We start from the raw sequence: 21,812 nt of genomic DNA, 5'->3' as shown, positions 1-21,812 counted from the left end.
GGAAGAGCTCAGGGGGTCCAGTGGCAGTGGATCAGTAAGTCTAGTGAAAGACTGAGGGCTCAGAGGAAGTGAAATTCTACAACAGGAAATTGTAGAAGAAGTGAAAGAGTTCATTGCAACCTTTGTTAGAAACTTTTACAAGACTGTTGCCATAGGAGGCGGCATTCCTACTCATGCAGATGTGATGTCTGGCTAGATACCTTTCCCTGCATGGCTTTCTGCCTATAGAAGTCTCGGAGTCTGACAATTAACATTGCCTCTACTTAAAGAGGAAGTGAACCCTGATGAGTGTTACTTCCTCTTTCATTCCCTGGAAAGGTAAAGCATAATGGACTACTATGCATCGCATCGCATAGTAGCCCATTATGTGTCACTTACCTGACACAGGAGCCAGCGAAGTCACCGCTGTCCCCTGTAATCCATCTTCTCGGTGGGGTCTCGCAGCTCCACCGCTGACATTCCGTGAAGCCGCAATGACGTCACTCCCACGCATGCACACGGGAGCCGAGATGCGCGGCACTTTCGTCATCGACGATGCCACAATCAGTGCGCCTGCGCATTGCTGTCTACGGAGCATGCGCCGTAGACAGCGGTGCCCGTCTTCGGGCAAATATCTCCTAAACCGTGTAGGTTTGGGAGATATTTCTTGGACCTACAGGTAAGCCTTAATCTAGGCTTACCTGTAGGTCAAAGTGGTTTGTAAGGGTTTACAACCACTTTAAGGGTGTCCTGGCCCCAACCCTAGGGAACAAGACATTTTCAAAAAATATATTGCTATATGGTACTTAAGTCCACTTACTGCGACAAAGTAGCCCATGATTAGTGGGTCCTACACTATCCATAGACTGGGAGATCCGGCATCTCTAAACCATGGGAGCCATACACTCCTCTATATGGGAGAACGAGAGGTCTCCACCATGACACAGGTGGACACTAATGAGAGGCACTGGTGACGGCCCCAACCCTCTCTCCCACAGTTCTGTCCAAGAGACAATAAATCTCTTTGCATTCAAGAAGTGTCTGGCGCCAGTGGCGCATCCAGGGTATGGCACATACGGCAAGTGCCATGGGCACCATATTAAGTGGGGGCTTGTGAGTGGCTGGACCCCCCCCCCAACATTACCCTGTGCCCCCCCTATTTAAATGAAACTGACACTGGGAGCATTGGCGTCCGCAACTCAGTGGCTGATAATGGGCAGAAATCGGGATTATTTCTCCACTTTCTGGTGCAGGCGGAGTGATCCACCGCACTGCGGCTCCCGACAAGTAAATGAAAGTCTCGGCCCCTTCTATATCAATACGCCGAGGCAGGCTAGAGCTTTAATTGACTTGTCGGGAGTGGCAGTGCGGTGGATCACCCCGCCTGCACTTGAAAGTGATGGTGTCCCACACCCAGCTCGGTTCTGAAGAGGAAGGGACGCCACCGGTCCCTAGCTCCCGACTCACTCCGGAGAATGCCGCAAAAGGAGCACTGCACCCAGTTCCTGGGCCCCGGGTAGGAGAAGTCGGCCGGACTGGGTGCGGAGGGAGACAGGGTCGCCACCTCTCTTGTTTCACTCTGAGTTGGCTCCCTACAGCAATGATAGCTTCCCTCTGTGCTCTCCCGTCAGCTGCTGCGGGGGAAGGGGGGTAGGTTTGCTATGATTCAGTTTGTGAAGGAATGGTATGCCGCTCTTCCCATTCATTCACTGTCCAGTGCAGCTGAGGCTGCAGAGAAAGGGGCTGGGGAATCTGTGTCCTCAATCCCTTTCTCTGTCTCAAAAGTGAGATATTAGGGATCTTTTTAGAACCCCGATATGTCACCAAAGCCCCCCCCCAACAGGGCTAGACAGTGCCACCTATCAGTGCCAGCGCTACCTATATCAGTGCAGCTCATCAGTGCCACCTATATCAGAGCGGCTCATCAGTGCCACCTATCAGTGCCAGTGTCACCTAGAAGACAGTGCCACCTATCAGTGCAGCTCATCAGTTCCACCTATCAGTGCTATTGTCACCTAGAAGACAGTGCCACCTATCAGTGCCACCTATCAGTGCCAGTGTCACCTATCAGTGCCTTTGCCACCTATCAGTGCAGCTCATCAGTGCCACCTATCAGTGTCACCTATCAGTGCTAGTGTCACCTAGAAGACAGTGCCACCTATCAGTGCAGCTCATCAGTGCCACCTATCAGTGCCAGTGTCACCTATCAGTGCTAGTGTCACCTAGAAGACAGTGCCACCTATCAGTGCAGCTCATCAGTGCCACCTATCAGTGCTAGTCTCACCTACTAGTGCCACCTACCAGTGAAGCTCATCAGGGTCACCTATCAGTGCCCGAGTGTCACCTATCAGTGAAGCTCATCGGTGCCACCTGTCGGTGACAGCTCACCTATTAGTGCCCATCAGTGCTGCCTATTAGTGTTAGTTCTACCTCATCAGTGCCCATAAATGCTGCAAATCAGTGCCACCTATCAGTGCCAGTGTCACCTATCAGTGCTAGTGTCACTTAGAAGACAGTGCCACCTATCAGTGCAGCTCATCAGTGCCACCTATCAGTGCTAGTCTCACCTACCAGTGCCACCTATCAGTGAAGCTCATCAGTGCCACCTGTCGGTGACAGCTCACCTATTAGTGCCCATCAGTGCTGCCTATTTGTGTTAGTTCTACCTCATCAGTGCCCATAAATGCTGCCTATCAGTGCTGCTCATCAGTGCTGCCTATCGGTGCCCATTAGTGTAGCTCATCAGTGCTAATCCATAATTTGTTAATTGAAAGATTAAAGAGCTTGACTTGTAGTTTTGTTAGCAGGTTTTTTTTGGTAAGGTTATCTGAAAGATGGGTTTGGAATGTTTTGACAGGGGGGCAAGTTTCAGTGCTTGCCATCTGCGCCCTTTTCACTAGATACGCCTCTGTCTGGCACCCATCGATCTACATTGCATCGCCCCCACCATGCCTTGTAACCCACTCTACACAGAAGGACGTCAGCTGTCCCTAAACCTGGAGGTCATCATTAGGCCTCAGGGGCCCCAGGACTTGGCTACAGTAGGGACCCCCATAATAAGCACAGCAGCCGTGGAAACCCCATATCTATGACTTCTGTAGTAGCGCTAGGCTTCATGTAAACGTTGTTTAGCCTCTCCTGAACGATTTCACTTTGACAGCTAGAAGCCGGCGCCTAAAAACGTCCATAAGAAGGAGCTGCCAGGTTTTCTAACTTTCCAGTATCTAGGGGGAGAAAAAAACACAATGAAACCTTAATTTGGGGTGCACTTATTTAATTTGTCACATTCCAACTTTAAGCTATGTTGTGATTGCAGCCACGAAGGTTATAGCTCTGCTTTTGTCTCCTCTATAGGGTCAGCTTCTCTCTTCAATGGCTTAACGTTTGTTACCTCTTTCATGGAATCTTCTCCATCAGATGACACCCGGTTTGAGCTCATCTTGAATGGGATTGATTGTTGCGCCGCGGTCACTGTGACAATACAGGGTACCAACTTCTTCCAGAGCGTTACCCTCCAGCAGGGAGAAATGGTCAACCTCACAATTCCAACCAGCGCCATGCTCAATGGCAGTTCCATCTCCTCCGCAGGAGTCGTTGTGATTTCATCCAATAGCAATATATCTGTCATCTCCAACGTCTGGGGGACTGATGGCTATGATTGGTCATACGTCTACCCAGTGGATCTTCTAGACAAAGAATACTATATCATCACACCCGTCTCAGACTTTACGAGAAACACCCAATTTGCCATAATAAGCCTGGACCAGCAAACTTCTGTCACAGTGACATTGTCTGGTGGCTCTGTCACATTGCAGGGCATGTCCTTTACATCTGAAAATTCAGCAAATTTCTCACTCTCACCCTACCAAAGTGCCCAGTTTCAGCTGTATGACGGTGACCTCTCAGGATCCTTCATACAAGCGGATAAACCTATCGCTGTTCTGAGTGGCCATCAATGGTACATTCATCAATCAACTTTGAAAAGTCTCAGCTCTGGCAACATCTTTGAGCAGCTGCTCCCCGTAAGTAGGTGGGGGAGATCGTTTTTAGTGCCCCCGATGTCTATCCAGTGGGAGACTGCTAAAATCCTGGTGATGGTTTCTCAAACCACAAATCTGGATGTATATTATGGGTCTGTGTTAAAGGCCTCTAACCGAATTTCGAAAGGAGTCACTTTTGAACAAACGATCAATGCAAATGCCCTCTGGATAAAGGCCGATCAGGATGTGATGGTCATGTTTTTCTGTTATGAAAGACTCGATGATTCAGGAAACCTACTCCTGAATCCCTTCATGTCCAATGTGATGGCCACCACCATGCTTGAGACTTCCCAGGTGGTCCATGCTCCCTCTGGCTTTACAACCAACCTGTTTGTAGTTCCCATCAGTAGCCAAATGTCAAGTATAGAGGTAGATGGAATCTCACTCCCACCGAGCACCGCCTGGAATGACAATGATTTGAAGACACTGAATACCTGCTGGGTGGAGGTGACCGTCTCCCCGGGATCTCACTATGTTCAACAACTTTCAAATGGAGATGTCTGGGTCATGTCCTACAGCACTACTGGTAATTATGCTCTTTATTTTGCCATTCCTGTAATTGATTTTAGTATTGTGGTTATTCAACAGAAAAACAAGCTGCACGGCTAGGGTTGCCACCTGTCCAGGATTCACCCGGACAGTTCGGGTTTGGAATCATGTGTCCGGGTTTCAGACTGCCTGAAACCCGGACACATTATTTAGACTGGGCTATGGCTTCCCAGCAGGGTTGTTGCATGCATTTTTCTAAGCTGAGAGTGTCAGGGTTCTCAGGTCACCCCTTACATCAGAGTTCCCCTTTACACCAGAGGTCACAGTGTTTCCCCTTACATCAGAGACCTCTCCATACATCAGAGTTCTCTGTGTTACCCCTTAAATCATGGCTACCAGAGCATCCTTTACTCCCCAGAGTTCTCCCATACATCAGAGTCTGCAGAGTCCCCCTTATAGTGAAAGGGGACTCTGCAAGTTCAGATGTAAAAGGGGGCCCTTGTTATTAACTTCATATGATTAGAAATGTTATTTAATAGCAAAATATATGTATAAAAACAAATTGCTGTGCACCGCTAAAGTGTTCGGGTTTGACTTGAAGAAAAAGTGGCAACCCTATGCACGGCCTAAATAATTACTCTCAGGGCTCATTCGACTTTAACACATATTACAGCGCCTATCACTTTAATATGCTTTTGTGATGTGTTTTTGATGCTTCTGTGAAGCTTTTTTTGAAGTTTTATGGAAGCTCGGCAAATGCCCTGTGAGTATGTTAAAGAGGAAGTAAACCCTGATGAGTGTTACTTCCTCTTTCATTCCCTGCAAAGGCAAAGCATACTGGACTACTATGCATCGCATCGCATCGCATCGCATAGTAGTCCATTATGTGTCACTTACCTAGCACAGGAGCCAGCGAAGTCACCGCTGTCCCCTGTAGTCAGGCGCATCCATCTTCTTGGTGGGGTCTCGCAGCTCCGCCGCTGTCATTCGGCGAAGTCGCGATGAAGTCACTCCCGCGCATGCGCATGGGAGCCGACACGCGCGGCATCTCCGTCATTGACGGTGCCATGCGCCGTAGACAGCGGTGCCTGTCTTCGGGCAAATATCTCCTAAACCGTATAGGTTTAGGACATATTTCTTGGACCTACAGGTAAGCCTTGATCTAGGCTTACCTGTAGGTCAAAGTGTGTTGTAAGGGTTTACAACCACTTTAAATTTCTATTTGTTTTAAAGGGGCTTAGTAGAACCCTTGCTCAGTAGTACCCCCACTCAACAGATCCCCAGCTCCTTAGCACCCATGTTCAGCAGATCCCCAGTGTACTGGAACCATCATTCAGCAGATCCCCTGCTCGGCAGTTCCCCCAGCTCTGCTGATCGCCAACTGAGTAGCAACCCTCAGGTCTGCAGATCCTCTGATTTGCTGATCCTCCCCTCAATCCTGATCCTCCCCTCAATCTGGTCCCTGCTCACCTTCTGCTATATTGCTTCCATGCTGCACAGCACGTGTGACATCTGCTAGTTCCTTCCTGCCGCTCCCTCAGCTCTGCTGATTCTCTGCCACTCTGTCCTTTCTGTCTCCGGTCCACAATCACCTTTCACTATAGTGTTCCTATGTTGCACACCACGTCTGCTAGGTGTCCCTCTCCAGTCCGGACCCCGCTCACCTTCCTGCTACTCCACGCTGCACACCAGATGTGACCAGGGCTGGACTGGGACAGGAGTTTGGCCCTGGACTTCATCCAGACTGGCCCACTTACATTTTGAGTGTCCCATCAGCACTCCCTTACAACAGAGTGTCCCATCAGCAGCCCCCTTACAACAGAGTGTCCCATCACCAGCCCCCTTACAACAGAGTGTCCCATCACCAGCCCCCTTACATCAGAGTGTCCCATCACCAGCCCCCTTACATCAGAGTGTCCCATCACCAGCCCCCTTACATCAGAGTGTCCCATCACCAGCCCCCTTACATCAGAGTGTCCCATCACCAGCCCCCCTACATCAGAGTGTCCCATCACCAGCCCCCCTACATCAGAGTGTCCCATCACCAGCCCCCCTACATCAGAGTGTCCCATCACCTGCCCCCTTACATCACAGTGTCCCATCACCAGCCCCCTTACATCAGAGTGTCCCATCACCAGCCCCCTTACATCACAGTGTCCCATCACCAGCCCCCTTACAACAGAGTGTCCCATCAGCACCCCCTTACATCAGAGTGTCCCATCACCAGCCCCCTTACATCAGAGTGTCCCATCACCAGTCCCTTTACATCAGAGTGTCCCATCACCAGCCCCCTTACATCAGAGTGTCCCATCACCAGCCCCCTTACATCAGAGTGTCCAATCACCAGCCCCCTTACAACAGAGTGTCCCATCACCAGCCCCCTTACATCAGAGTGTCCCATCACCAGCCCCCTTACATCAGAGTGTCCCATCACCAGCCCCCTTACATCAGAGTGTCCCATCACCAGCCCCCTTACATCAGAGTGTCCTATCACCAGCCCCCTTACAACAGAGTGTCCCATCACCAGCCCCCTTACATCAGAGTGTCCCATCACCAGCCCCCTTACATCAGAGTGTCCCATCACCAGCCCCCTTACATCAGAGTGTCCCATCACCAGCCCCCTTACATCAGAGTGTCCCATCACCAGCCCCCTTACAACAGAGTGTCCCATCACCAGCCCCCTTACATCAGAGTGTCCCATCACCAGCCCCCTTACATCAGAGTGTCCCATCACCAGCCCCCTTACATCAGAGTGTCCCATCACCAGCCCCCCTACATCAGAGTGTCCCATCACCAGCCCCCTTACATCAGAGTGTCCCATCACCAGCCCCTTACATCAGAGTGTCCCATCACCAGCCCCCTTACATCAGAGTGTCCCATCACCAGCCCCCTTACATCAGAGTGTCCTATCACCAGCCCCCTTACAACAGAGTGTCCCATCAGCACCCCCTTACATCAGAGTGTCCCATCACCAGCCCCCTTACATCAGAGTGTCCCATCACCAGTCCCCTTACATCAGAGTGTCCCATCACCAGCCCCCTTACATCAGAGTGTCCCATCACCAGCCCCCTTACATCAGAGTGTCCCATCACCAGCCCCCTTACATCAGAGTGTCCCATCACCAGCCCCCTTACATCAGAGTGTCCCATCACCAGCCCCCTTACATCAGAGTGTCCCATCACCAGCCCCCTTACATCAGAGTGTCCCATCACCAGCCCCCTTACATCAGAGTGTCCCATCACCAGCCCCCTTACATCAGAGTGTCCCATCACCAGCCCCCTTACATCAGAGTGTCCCATCACCAGCCCCCTTACAACAGAGTGTCCCATCACCAGCCCCCTTACATCAGAGTGTCCCATCACCAGCCCCCTTACATCAGAGTGTCCCATCACCAGCCCCCTTACATCAGAGTGTCCCATCACCAGCCCCCTTACATCAGAGTGTCCTATCACCAGCCCCCTTACAACAGAGTGTCCCATCACCAGCCCCCTTACATCAGAGTGTCCCATCACCAGCCCCCTTACATCAGAGTGTCCCATCACCAGCCCCCTTACATCAGAGTGTCCCATCACCAGCCCCCTTACATCAGAGTGTCCCATCACCAGCCCCCCTACATCAGAGTGTCCCATCACCAGCCCCCCTACATCAGAGTGTCCCATCACCTGCCCCCTTACATCACAGTGTCCCATCACCAGCCCCCTTACATCAGAGTGTCCCATCACCAGCCCCCTTACATCACAGTGTCCCATCACCAGCCCCCTTACATCAGAGTGTCCCATCAGCAGCCCCCTTACATCAGAGTGTCCCATCAGCAGCCCCCTTACAGCAGAGGGGCCCACTGAGCCATCGGCCCACCGGGAAACTCCCTGTAGTCCCAATGGCCAGTACATGCCTGGATGTGACGTCTGCCCCAGAAACTCCCAGAATATATTCACACAAACCAGAGGTGACAGCTGATGACATCTTTCAGGTTCGCTTGCTGGTTTCCCAGTGCATCCTGGGATATCTCATACCTGCAATAGCTCAAAAAAAAAGCCCCTCAGAAGCTTCAGGTGCTGTAAGTGAGCATTGTCATAGACTTCTATGGAGGCTTTGGAGACTCTTTGAAGCACCAAGAAAGCAACATGAGAGATCATTTTTGAAGGGGAGCAAACACAACGTGTGACCAGGACTGTAAGGGAACCATTTTATTTAGTGACAGGAGCTTTGATTGGCATTCAGGGCACTTTAAAAAAGTGTGTCCAATGCCATACAGCCATATATATATACACAGTGGGGACAGAAATTCAGAACCCCTTAAATTTTTCACTCTTTGTTATATTGCAGCCATTTCCTAAAGTTGTGTCATCAAAAAGGGGGGGGAAGGGAAAAGGAAGTTTGGGACTTTACGTGAGGCAGTCAATGGATAGGTTCATCTGTCCCCATCCCTAATGTATACAAAAATGTCTAAGCCCTTGTACACACGGGTCGGACATTCCGACAACAAAATCCGTCAGATTTTGTCCGACGTATTTTTTCCGAAACTTGTGTTGCATACACACGGTCGGACAAAGTTGTTGGAAAATCCGATCGTTCAGAACGTGATGATGTAATTTAGTTATGACGGGACTACGTTCAGGCTAGTAGCCAATAGCTTTGGTCTAGGAATTTGATCTGAGCATGCGTGGCACTTTGTCCGATCGGAATTCTCTACACGCAATCGGACAAAGTCCGATCGGATCATGTTGTCGGAAAGTTTTATAGCCCGGCTCTAAAACTGTCCGTCGGATATTCCGATGGAAACAGTCCGATGGAGCCCACACGCGGTCGGATTATCCGACAACACCGTCCGGTCGGACACATTTTCTGTCCGACAGTGTGTACAAGGGCTAAAAGAAAAGTTGGGGCTTTATATGAAGCACAGCTAAGAACGTAAAAATAAAAAACACATGATTAAGTACGCCAAAAAAAAAAAACTTATACAATAAATCAAGAAAATAACATGGTAAAATTAATAAACCCTTAATAATTTATTATACATGATAGTAACACAATTCATAACCAATCTATAGGTGACAAAATTGTTGATACTACAATTAAACTAGTTTATATTAGTTTAGTTTAGGAGGTATGGGAACCTACACAGAGGTCCCTGTGGTGGAACTTGTCTACAAATCCCTGTATGCAGAACTTGTCCTGAGATCCCTGTGGGCGGAGCCTGCCTGGAGATTCCTGTGGGTGGAACCTATACAGAGATCCCTGAAGGTGGAATCTGTCTATAAATTCATGCATGTGGAACTTGTCCTGAGTTCCCTGTGGGCGGAGCCTGCCTGGAGATTCCTGTGGGTGGAACCTATACAGAGATCCCTGAAGGTGGAATTTGTCTATGAATTCAAGCATGTGGCACTTGTCCTGAGTTCCCTGTGGGCGGAGCCTGCCTGGAGATTCCTCTAGTTCAGCCATTCTCAACCAGGGTTCCATGGAACCCTGGGGTTCCTCCAGAGGTTGCTAGGGGGTTCTTTGAGCTGTGGCTGATAAACCACCTATTTGATGATGCCTACAGAGTTCAAGGTTCAGCACCACTTAGCAAAGTCAACAGCATGACACCAAATATCTTTTTAACTGTCTTTAAAGAGGAAGTAAACCCTTCCAAACAACTTGGACCTATAGGTAAGCCTAGATTAAGGCTTACCTGTAGGTCCAAGCAATATCTCCTAAACCTATATGGTTTAGGAGATATTTGCCCGAAAATGGGCACTGCTGTCTACGGCGCAGGCGCACTAAATGCGGCAAATCCAAGAATGGATTTGCCAAATTTGTCGAATCCCGTGCGCATGCGCGGGAGTGACGTCATCGCGGCTTCGCCGTATGACAGCGGCGGAGCTGCGAGGCGCGACTCCCGTGCGCATGCGCGGGAGTGACGTCATCGCGGTTGCGCCGCTGTGATTCGTCGGAGCTGCGAGACGCCACAAGCAACATGGATGCGGCGGACTACAGGGGACAGCGGCGACTTCGCTGGCTCCTGTGTCAGGTAAGTGACACATAATGAGCTACTATGCGATGCATAGTAGTCCATTATGCTTTACCTTTGCAGGGAAAAAAAGAGGAAGTAACACCCATCAGGGTTTACTTCCTCTTTAAGGGTGGCAATCTGAACACCACTTTAAGGGGGGCGTTCTTCCTATTGACCTTCAATATAAGGAGAATTGTTCCTATCGAGCCCTGATGATTTGGTTTTAATAATGGTTCCTCGAGACATGAAAATTAGTTTTGGGGTTCCTCTAGGGATAAAAGGTTGAGAAAGCCTGCTCTAGTTGAACCTGCCCTAAGGTCCCTGTGGGTGGAAAGAAAATAAAACAAGCCAATCAGGCTTGTAAAGGGGCTTCGATATGGAACTTACAGCGGCATAGATACAAAGTTTACTAAAAGAAAAGAGACACCATTTTCAAAAATTTATGGCTATTAGCCACAATAACAGTAAAACCTTCACCAATATTAAAAAAAATCAGGACAACGTTGTCACAATAAAAGTGGTCCCTGTGGGTGGAGCCAGCCTGGAGATCCCTGTGAGTGGAACCTGTCTAGAAATCCCTGTATGTGGAACTTGTCCTGAGTTCCCAGTGGGTGGAGCCTCTGTGGAGAACCCTGTAGGTGGAAACTGTCCTGAGCTCCCTGTGGGTGGAGCCTGTTTGGATATTCCCGTAGGTGTAAACGGTCTAGAAATCCCTGTATGTGGAACTTGTCCTGAGTTCCCTGTGGGTGGAGCCTGGCTGGAGACCCCTGTGGGGGGAACCTGTCCAGAGATACCTTTGGTTGATCATTCATTTGTGCTACCAGCTACTGTCAGCCTCCTTGTGAGAGAGATGTTACCCCCAGGAGACGGTTTGTACTAGGCAGAACTGTGTTGGGTTGTTTAGCGCTAGTGATTTCTTCTCTATTTTCTCTGTTATTTGCTGCCACCTAGTGACATTTGTGGGAGTTGCAGCTGGGCAGCCTTATACAGCAGTAGATGCACTGCCTGTTTTACATTGCAATATGTGTTTTACAAACCCTTTTCCATTTTTAGTGATATGTTTAACTTCTCTTGTATTCACACAGTAAACTTCAAGTTGCACATTACGATTTGGCTTATACCTCTACATAACGGAACTTTTAGGAGCACACTTGGTACAGCTCGATCCAAGGAGGACATATGTTAGAAATGGGTGAGATGTTACAATAATCTGTGACTTTCTGTTCTGCACAGGTAACGCAACATCAGCTTTCAACGCAGGGAACAACTCCAGCTCCTTCAACTTCTATGGCAGTGGTTTGAGCTGTAACTGCCAGGACCCGATCAGAACTCCCACCACCAGTGAAAATACAGAGGACAACTCCACCACCAGTGAAAATACAGAGGACACCTCCACCCCCAGTGAAAATACAGAGGACAACTCCACCACCAGTGAAAATACAGAGGACAACTCCACCACCAGTGAAAATACAGAGGACAACTCCACCACCAGTGAAAATACAGAGGACAACTCCACCACCAGTGAAAATACAGAGGACAACTCCACCCCCAGTGAAAATACAGAGGACAACTCCACCACCAGTGAAAATACAGAGGACAACTCCACCACCAGTGAAAATACAGAGGACAACTCCACCCCCAGTGAAAATACAGAGGACAACTCCACCACCAGTGAAAATACAGAGGACAACTCCACCCCCAGTGAAAATACAGAGGACAACTCCACCACCAGTGAAAATACAGAGGACAACTCCACCCCCAGTGAAAATACAGAGGACAACTCCACCACCAGTGAAAATACAGAGGACACCTCCACCACCAGTGAAAATACAGAGGACACCTCCACCCCCAGTGAAAATACAGAGGACAACTCCACCCCCAGTGAAAATACAGAGGACAACTCCACCACCAGTGAAAATACAGAGGACAACTCCACCACCAGTGAAAATACAGAGGACAACTCCACCACCAGTGAAAATACAGAGGACAACTCCACCACCAGTGAAAATACAGAGGACAACTCCACCACCAGTGAAAATACAGAGGACAACTCCACCACCAGTGAAAATACAGAGGACAACTCCACCCCCAGTGAAAATACAGAGGACAACTCCACCCCCAGTGAAAATACAGAGGACAACTCCACCCCCAGTGAAAATACAGAGGACAACTCCACCACCAGTGAAAATACAGAGGACAACTCCACCACCAGTGAAAATACAGAGGACAACTCCACCACCAGTGAAAATACAGAGGACAACTCCACCCCCAGTGAAAATACAGAGGACAACTCCACCACCAGTGAAAATACAGAGGACAACTCCACCACCAGTGAAAATACAGAGGACAACTCCACCACCAGTGAAAATACAGAGGACAACTCCACCACCAGTGAAAATACAGAGGACAACTCCACCACCAGTGAAAATACAGAGGACACCTCCACCCCCAGTGAAAATACAGAGGACACCTCCACCACCAGTGAAAATACAGAGGATACCTCCACCACCAGTGAAAATACAAAGGACAACTCCACCACCAGTCTACATACGACAAACACCCCCACCACCAGTCTAAATACGAAGGACACCTCCACCACCAGTCTAAATAAGGACACCTCCACCACCAGTCTACATACAACGAACACCCCCACCACCAGTCTACATACGACAAACACCCCCACCACCAGTCTACATACGACAAACACCCCCACCACCAGTCTAAATACGAAGAACACCTCAACCACCAGTCTAAATATGAAGGACACCTCCACCACCAGTCTAAATATGAAGGACACCTCCACCACCAGTCTAAATAAGGACACCTCCACCACCAGTCTAAATATAAAGGACACCTCCACCACCAGTCTAAATATAAAGGACACCTCCACCACCAGTCTAAATATAAAGGACACCTCCACCACCAGTCTAAATATAAAGGACACCTCCACCACCAGTCTAAATATAAAGGACACCTCCACCACCAGTCTACATACGACAAACACCCCCACCACCAGTCTACATACGACAAACACCCCCACCACCAGTCTAAATATGAAGGACACCTCCACCACCAGTCTACATACGACAAACACCCCCACCACCAGTCTAAATACGAAGGACACCTCAACCACCAGTCTAAATATGAAGGACACCTCCACCACCAGTCTAAATATGAAGGACACCTCCACCACCAGTCTAAATAAGGACACCTCCAACACCAGTCTACATACGACAAACACCCCCACCACCAGTATAAATATGAAGGACACCTCCACCACCAGTCTAAATAAGGACACCTCCACCACCAGTCTAAATATAAAGGACAACTCCACCACCAGTCTAAATATAAAGGACACCTCCACCACCAGTCTAAATAAGGACACCTCCACCACCACAACGAACACCCCCACCACCAGTCTACATACGACAAACACCCCCACCACCAGTCTAAATACGAAGGACACCTCCACCACCAGTCTAAATATGAAGGACACCTCCACCACCAGTCTAAATATGAAGGACACCTCTACCACCAGTCTAAATAAGGACACCTCTACCACCAGTCTAAATATGAAGGACACCTCCACCACCAGTTTAAATATGAAGGACACCTCTACCACCAGTCTAAATAAGGACACCTCTACCACCAGTCTAAATAAGGACACCTCTACCACCAGTCTAAATATGAAGGACACCTCCACCACCAGTTTAAATATGAAGGACACCTCTACCACCAGTCTAAATAAGGACACCTCTACCACCAGTCTAAATATGAAGGACACCTCCACCACCAGTTTAAATATGAAGGACACCTCTACCACCAGTCTAAATAAGGACACCTCTACCACCAGTCTAAATAAGGACACCTCTACCACCAGTCTAAATATGAAGGACACCTCCACCACCAGTTTAAATATGAAGGACACCTCCACCACCAGTCTACATACGACGGACACCTCCACCACCAGTCTACATACAATGGACACCTCCACCACCAGTCTACATACAATGGACACCTCCACCACCAGTGAAAATACGAAGGACAACTCCACCACCTGTCTACACACGATGACCACTTCCGCCACTCTTCAAAAGACAACCACTACCACCACGAATCTACATGAGATGACCACTCCCACTACCACCACCACTGTGGTCACCAGCCTGAGCACCAAGTCTTGTGAAGGTAGGAAGGGTTACTACTTATCAAAGCTGAACTCCAGACAGAGATATAATACACAAATGAGCGCAGCTCTCTATTTCTTAACCACCTGACCTCCAGAATATTTACCCCCTTCATGACCAGGCCATTTTTTTCACTATTCAGAACTGCGCTACTTTAACTGGCAATTGCTCGGTCATGCAACACTACCCAAATTAAATTTATATCATTTTTTTCCCCACACAGATAGAGCTTTCTCTTGGTGGCTTTTGATTACCACTCTTTTATTTTTTGCGATATAAACAAAAAAAGTCGCCAATTTTGAAATTTATTGAATTTTTTTTTGGTATAAAACATATCCAATAAAAATAAAAATCAAATTTCTTCATAAATTTAGGCCAAAATGTATTCTGCTACATATCTTTAGTAAAAAAAAAAAAAAAAAATCCCAGTAAGTGTATTTTCATTGGTTTGTGTGAAAGTTATAGCATCTACAAACGATGGGATATGATGTATACAGTATACCGTAATTATTATTTTTTGGATACTAGTAATGGCGACGATTAGCGACTTATAATGGGACTCTAATAGTGTGGCTGACAATCTAACACTAACTGATGCTGAAGGGGAATTGACTAGCTGACCCTGATACAACCAGTGACACTAATACAGTGATTAGTGCTAATGCTATATACTGTCACTGTACTAATGACACTTGCTGGGAAAGGGTTGGCATCTAGGGGCTGACCAAAGGGTTAACTATGTGCCTAACAACGCGTAATGCTTGCAATGTGTGCTGCTTTTACTAGGAGATCCGGCTGATTTCTCTCCCTACTTTCCCGGGAGAAAAATGAGCCACATTGCTGCTCCATGTACAGAGCCCTGTGTTGTTAGTAAACACAGGGCTATGTGCTGTGATTAGCTAAGCTGGTCAGCAGGTCCCAGTCATGAATCATTGGCCGGGACCTGCTGACTGGCTTGTGCTGTATCGAATCACAGCACAGATCGGGCGCGCCCCCTACCCATAAATTTAAAATCACGTACATGTACGTGATTTAGCACACGGGGTACATGGGGTGGTCCGCTAGTGGTTAATACACCATTAAACCGGATAAGAGGAAAAAATCAGCATGTAAAAGGGGCTCTATGGTCGGCTAGATTTGGCATCAAGAGCACAAGGCCCCACCCCTGCTAGAACATTGTCCTCCCCTGCTTAAGCCGAACCCTCCACCTTCTTGTGCCCCACTACATATCAGAGGCCTCCATACAACATTCATGGCCATTGACCTTTACATCCCCAAAGGAAGGAATGTCCACACTTTTTGGAAACAGAATAACAGTCGCATCACATTGACTTACCATGCAGAGTCACTTGACATTAAATAGCCATTCACCTTTAGTGGACAGTCCGCAGTAGTCACATGTGAAAGCATTTTCAGCACCTTGGCAGCCATCTCCCTTTTACAGTCTCTTCTCCACCCCAGGGTCATTAATACTCACAGGACTGAGCTCTCTGTAGTCACCTCCTTGCTAGTTACACCTCTCCCGGGACCCTCCAGGGAAGCAGCCTTACTCAGGGAACTCTTAGCCTGCCCTAAAAGGCCTTAAAGGCCTAGCTCCAATCTCCATAAGGGAGAGAAAGACTACAGCCGACTCTTCTTGGGTGCAGGTCTAATCCTCCCGACCTCCTGACCTATCCAGGGTCTACAAATGCTGGTTGCATCCTCATAGGTGGGGGGTGTTTAGCTCCCTTGTTGTGTTGGGTGAACGGTTCGGCCCGAGCATGAGTTTGGGCTGAACATTGACTGTTTGCCCTGTTCGGGGAATGCCCTGCACACTGCACAGTGCACAGTGCTTGCAGTAAAAAAAAAAAAATCAGCGTGGAGTCCCCCCCCAAAATCCATACCAGACCCTTATCTGAGCATGCAGCCCCCCATCCTGAACCATACCAGGCGACATGCCCTTAACATGGGGGGGTGCTTTGGGGTGGGGTGGTCTCTTCCCCACAACCCTGGACTGTGGTTGGGGGGGTCTGTTGGTGGGGGGCTTATCAGAATCTGGAAGCCCTTTTTAACAAGGGGCCTCCAGATCCCGCCGCCCCCCCCCCATGCAAATGAGTATGGGGTATATCCATTACTTATAGAACAAAAAAAACAAAAAACGCTCTGCATTAATTGACAGCTGAACGTCTAATGCAGGGATTCCCAACCAGGGTTCCTACAGAGGTTGTAGGGGTTCCTTCAGCATTGGACAATTTCTGCCTCTGAGATAACTTCCCACTCACACCATTGATCTTTTTAGCTATCTGTAAGGAGGTAATTCTTCCCAATGACCACAAGTGTGAGGACCATTCTTCCCACTGACCATCACACTAATGTATCAGGAGTTGTAGATTTCAAATTTTTAGCAGTAGGTTCCCCGAGACCGGAGAACTATTTCAAGGGTTCCTCTGTGTTGAAAAGGTTGAGCAAGGCTGATCTAAAGCCTCCTCCTTCTAATGCCTGCCATTCCTTTATAGGTAACTGCGGGGCCACCTGGTGACATCCCCTGTTGGCACCGCCCCCTTGTGATGTCACCGACTCAGTGTACACATGTCTGTAACATCACAAGTCGGGTTGGTATCGACTGGGGGGGGGCGCCTTTTCTTTCTTTCTTTTTTTCAATAGCTGGGTGTCGGCAATTGCAACCGAGAGTCAATTTAAATGTGAATTGACTATTTTTTTTTATAAATGTAATTTTTGCTGCAGCAGGTTCTATACGTGCAATAGATGTGCCACTTTACAGGCACACTAAGGGGACCACCCAGGCACTATATTTAAAGGAATTTTTCATTTTTATTGTTGCACTTTAAGCATCATTAAAATCCCTGCTCCTGAAAAACAATTGTTTTTTTTTTGTTTTATTGATACATGTTCCCCAGGGCAGTACCCGGACCCCCATACCCCCTTTATGGCCAATTATTTGCATATAAGCCTTTAAAATGGGCACTATTGATTTTTTCTGTTTGGCTCCCATAGACTTCAATGGGGTTCACTGCTCGGGAGTTCTGCTGCAAACCGAACGGGGGGGGGGGGGGGGGGTATTTGACCCATCTCTGCTCCCATGCCTCAAGTGCTCCTAGGGCTCCTCCAAACCTGGCTTATAACAAGCCACTTCCTCACTCATGACATCACTGTGGGAGGGCTCTACCTAAAAGGGGCCCAGCACCTGATGACTCTATTTGCTTTAACCAGACACTATTCTGGTACAGACCCCCCCTAGTGGCAAATTAGCTAACAAGTAGCTACAAATAGTGCAGCTACTGACTTTTAATAAAGGAAACACTTACCAGTCCAGGGATCCGGCGCTCTCCCCGCCCAGGCTGCTTCTTTGCTGGTCTTCAGGTCCCATGGGCCGCCATCTTTACTCTGGGAAGCTGGCTACGACTCCCTGTGGCTTCACAGCCTGCTCTCTACTGCACATGTATGAGCTACGGCACACTATGAATGGTCCCACAGCCTCCTGGGACCTGAGACCATGGTGAGGGCATGTGGCCTGGTATGGTTGGGGGGACGCTTTCTCATCTTCCCTCCCCCCTTATCCTGTGGCCTGCCAGGTTGCATGCTTGGATAAGGGTCTGGTATGGAATTTGGGGGGGATCCCCACGCCATTTTTTTAAACCACTTCAATACATTGTGTTTCATAAACTACACTGCCTGCATTGACAGACTATAGAGTCTACACTGAATATCTAGTCTATGCTAAATGCCGAATATATATATATATATATTTACAGTATCTCACAAAAGTAAGTACACACCTCACATTTTTGTAAATCTTGACACTTGTCTACAATGTAAAGTAGTGAGTGTACAGCTTGTATAACAGTGTACATTTCCCGTCCCCTCAAAATAACTCAACACACAGCCATTAATGTCTAAACCGCTGACAACAAAAGTGAGTACACCCCTAAGTGAAAATGTCCAAATTGGGCGCCAATTAACCATTTTCCCTTCCCCGGGTCATGCTGAAATTCCAGTGACCAGTATGAGAGAGTGAGAGCGATAACACCAAATTTAACACACTTGCTCCCCATTCACACCTGAGACCTTGTAACACTAACGGGTCACATGACACCGGGAAGGGAAAATGGCTTCTTTTTTTTTCAAAATTGTCGCTCTTTTTTTTTGTTTATAGCGCAAAAAATAAAAACCGCAGAGGTGATCAAATACCACCAAAAGAAAAGCTCTATTTGTGGGGGGAATTTTGTTTGGGAGCCACATCGCACGACCGGCGCAATTGTCAATTAAAGCGACGCAGTGCCGAATCGCAAAAAAAAGTGCTCTGGTCAGGAGGGGGGGGGGGGGGGGGGGGGTAAATCCTTCTGGGGCTGAAGCGGTTAAAATGTGACATGTTTGGTATCAATTTACTGAGCCTAACATCATCTCTTATATTTTTACAAAAAAACTGCTTTGCAAATACCACGTGACATAAAAATTGGCAAAACCCACCATTTTATTCTCTAGGGCCTCTGCTTTAATATATATATATGTATAATGTTTGGGGGGTTCTAAGTAATTTTCTAACAAAAAATATAGATTGTTAAATGTGAACAAAAGTGCACAAAAGTGCCAGGTTCCCCTTAAAATTCCCACCAGACATGAAGGGCCTAATCGGAATTGGGGGGAACCCCCAGCACTGAGCTGGCATTTCATTGGGGGGTAAATGCTGCATGCTTTGCACCTCTATGGAAGGTGGTCTGCTGTGCAATGAGAGAGGTCTATGGAAAGCTTGGAGGGGTAGAATATAATGGGGGCAGATAAGTCAGATGGGGGGGGGGGGATCAGATGTTACTGGAGGATGAGGGAAAGGAGGAGGGGCCACTGGTCAGGTCAGGTGATAAGAAGCGCGTCGTTCAGCGCTGAGGCCGCGTTGTCTCGAGTTGTCTACAATCCTCATGGTGGAGTGCGGCGTATCATCACTGTGAGTTCCCACTTCTCTCCCTCCTCTAACTCGTCTCTTCTCCTCCTCTTCCTGCAGATGGGTTTGTTGAAATCTACTTGATGGACACTCCCCTTAGCTGGTGGGACGCCCTGCGCTACTGCCGCGAACACTACACCAACCTGTTAAGCGTGCCGGATGACCGCATCCAGAACCTTGTGGCTACCATGATTAAGCAGACCGGAGCGTTGGGGACCGGACTATGGATCGGCCTCCGCAGGCACAAAGTATTGGGGTTCCTGTACTGGATGGGTGGGCAACCCACTGACTACTTCAACTGGGGGGACGGTATGCCTAGTGACCCCGACACCAACCTTTGTACCTTCATCTCACTAGAAAACAACTTCACCTGGTATGACCAGTGCTGTGCCACCCAACTTGGTTTTATCTGCTACTGACCCCTCCCCCCCAGGATATATAACACCCACTGATCTCTACTGACACCCCTCCCCCCAGGATATATAACACCCATCAATCACTACTGACACCCCTCCCCCCAGGATATATAACACCCACCAATCACTACTGACACCCCTCCCCCCAGGATATATAACACCCACCGATCACTACTGACACCCCTCCCCCCAGGGTATATAACACCCACCAATCACTACTGACACCCCCCCCAGGATATATAACACCCACCAATCACTACTGACACCCCTCCCCCCAGAATATATAACACCCACTGATCTCTACTGACACTCCTCCCCCCAGGATATATAACACCCACCAATCACTACTGACACCCCTCCCCCCAGGATATATAACACCCACCAATCACTACTGACACCCCTCCCCCCAGGATATATAACACCCACCAATCCCTACTGACACCCCTCCCCCCAGGATATATAACACCCACCAATCACTACTGACACCCCTCCCCCCAGGATATATAACACCCACCAATCACTACTGACACCCCTCCCCCCAGGATATATAACACCCACCAATCCCTACTGACACCCCTCCCCCAGGATATATAACACCCACCAATCCCTACTGACACCCCTCCCCCAGGATATATAACACCCACCAATCACTACTGACACCCCTCCCCCAGGATTTATGCCACCCACCAATCACTACTGACCTCCCTCCCCCCAGGATATATAACACCCACCAATCACTACTGACACCCCTCCCCCCAGGATATATAACACACACCAATCACTGCTGACACCCCTCCCCCCAGGATATATAACACCCACCAATCACTACTGACACCCCTCCCAGGGTATATAACACCCACCAATCACTACTGACACCCCTCCCCCCAGGATATATAACACCCACCAATCACTACTGACACCCCTCCCCCCAGGATATATAACACCCACCAATCACTGCTGACACCCCTCCCCCCAGGATATATAACACCCACCAATCACTACTGACACCCCTCCCCCAGGATATATAACACCCACCAATCACTACTGACACCCCTCCCCCCAGGATATATAACACCCACCAATCACTACTGACACCCCTCCCCCCAGGATATATAACACCCACCAATCACTACTGTGACCCCCAACCCCAGGGATATTGACTGTCTGAGGGCCTTAAAGAGCCCCATTGATCTTGACATGATGACATCATACATGTCCATTAGGGATGAGCTTCGAGTTCTACTCGAACATTGACTGTTCAGCGAACAGTGAACAATTTGGGCTGTTCGCAGCAAATTCGAAAGGCCGGAACACCCTGCACAAGTCTATGGGAGAAATCTAAAGTGCTCATTTTAAAGGGTAATATGCAAGTTACTGTCCTAAAAAGTGTTTGGGGACCCGGGTCCTGCCCCAGGGGACATGGATCAATGCAAAAAAAAGTTTTAAAAACGGCCGTTTTTTCAGGAGCAGTGATTTTAATAATGATTAAAGTGAAACAATAAAAGTGTAATATTCCTTTAAATTTCGTAGCTGGGGGGTATCTATAGTCTGCCTGTGAAGGGGCGCATGTTACTGGTGCTTAGAACTGTCCCTGCACAAAGTGTCATTTCTGCAGGAAAAAAAGTCTTTTAAAATCACTTGCGGCTAAATTGTCGGCTCCCCATAATACAGAGAATACTCAATGAGTGTTCTCTGCATTAGCCGACAATTCATTCATTGATAAAAAAAAAAAAAAAAAGTGTGGGGGTTCCCCTAAATTCAATTACCAGGCCC

The 21,812-nt window shown here is 48.4% G+C and overlaps 1 protein-coding gene across 1 annotated transcript; it reads left to right on the top strand.

Moving 5' to 3' along the window:
- The first annotated feature begins 2,823 nt into the window (after positions 1–2,823).
- On the top strand, positions 2,824–21,391 carry LOC143975686 (uncharacterized). The gene is made up of 3 exons (XM_077478180.1): positions 2,824–4,545; positions 11,734–14,688; positions 19,684–21,391. Exons 1-3 carry the CDS (start codon positions 3,378–3,380, stop codon positions 20,040–20,042), a joined length of 4,482 nt encoding a protein of 1,493 aa, XP_077334306.1. The 5' UTR covers positions 2,824–3,377; the 3' UTR covers positions 20,043–21,391.
- Positions 21,392–21,812: the final 421 nt, after the last annotated feature.

The sequence above is a fragment of the Lithobates pipiens genome, unplaced genomic scaffold, assembly GCF_037356315.1.
Source record: "Lithobates pipiens isolate NorthernLeopardFrog02 unplaced genomic scaffold, aLitPip1_a1.2 Scaffold_13, whole genome shotgun sequence".
NCBI classification, from domain to species: domain Eukaryota; kingdom Metazoa; phylum Chordata; class Amphibia; order Anura; family Ranidae; genus Lithobates; species Lithobates pipiens.
The sequence above is the reverse complement of the archived record's forward strand: the minus strand, read 5'-3'. Positions and strand labels throughout refer to the sequence as shown.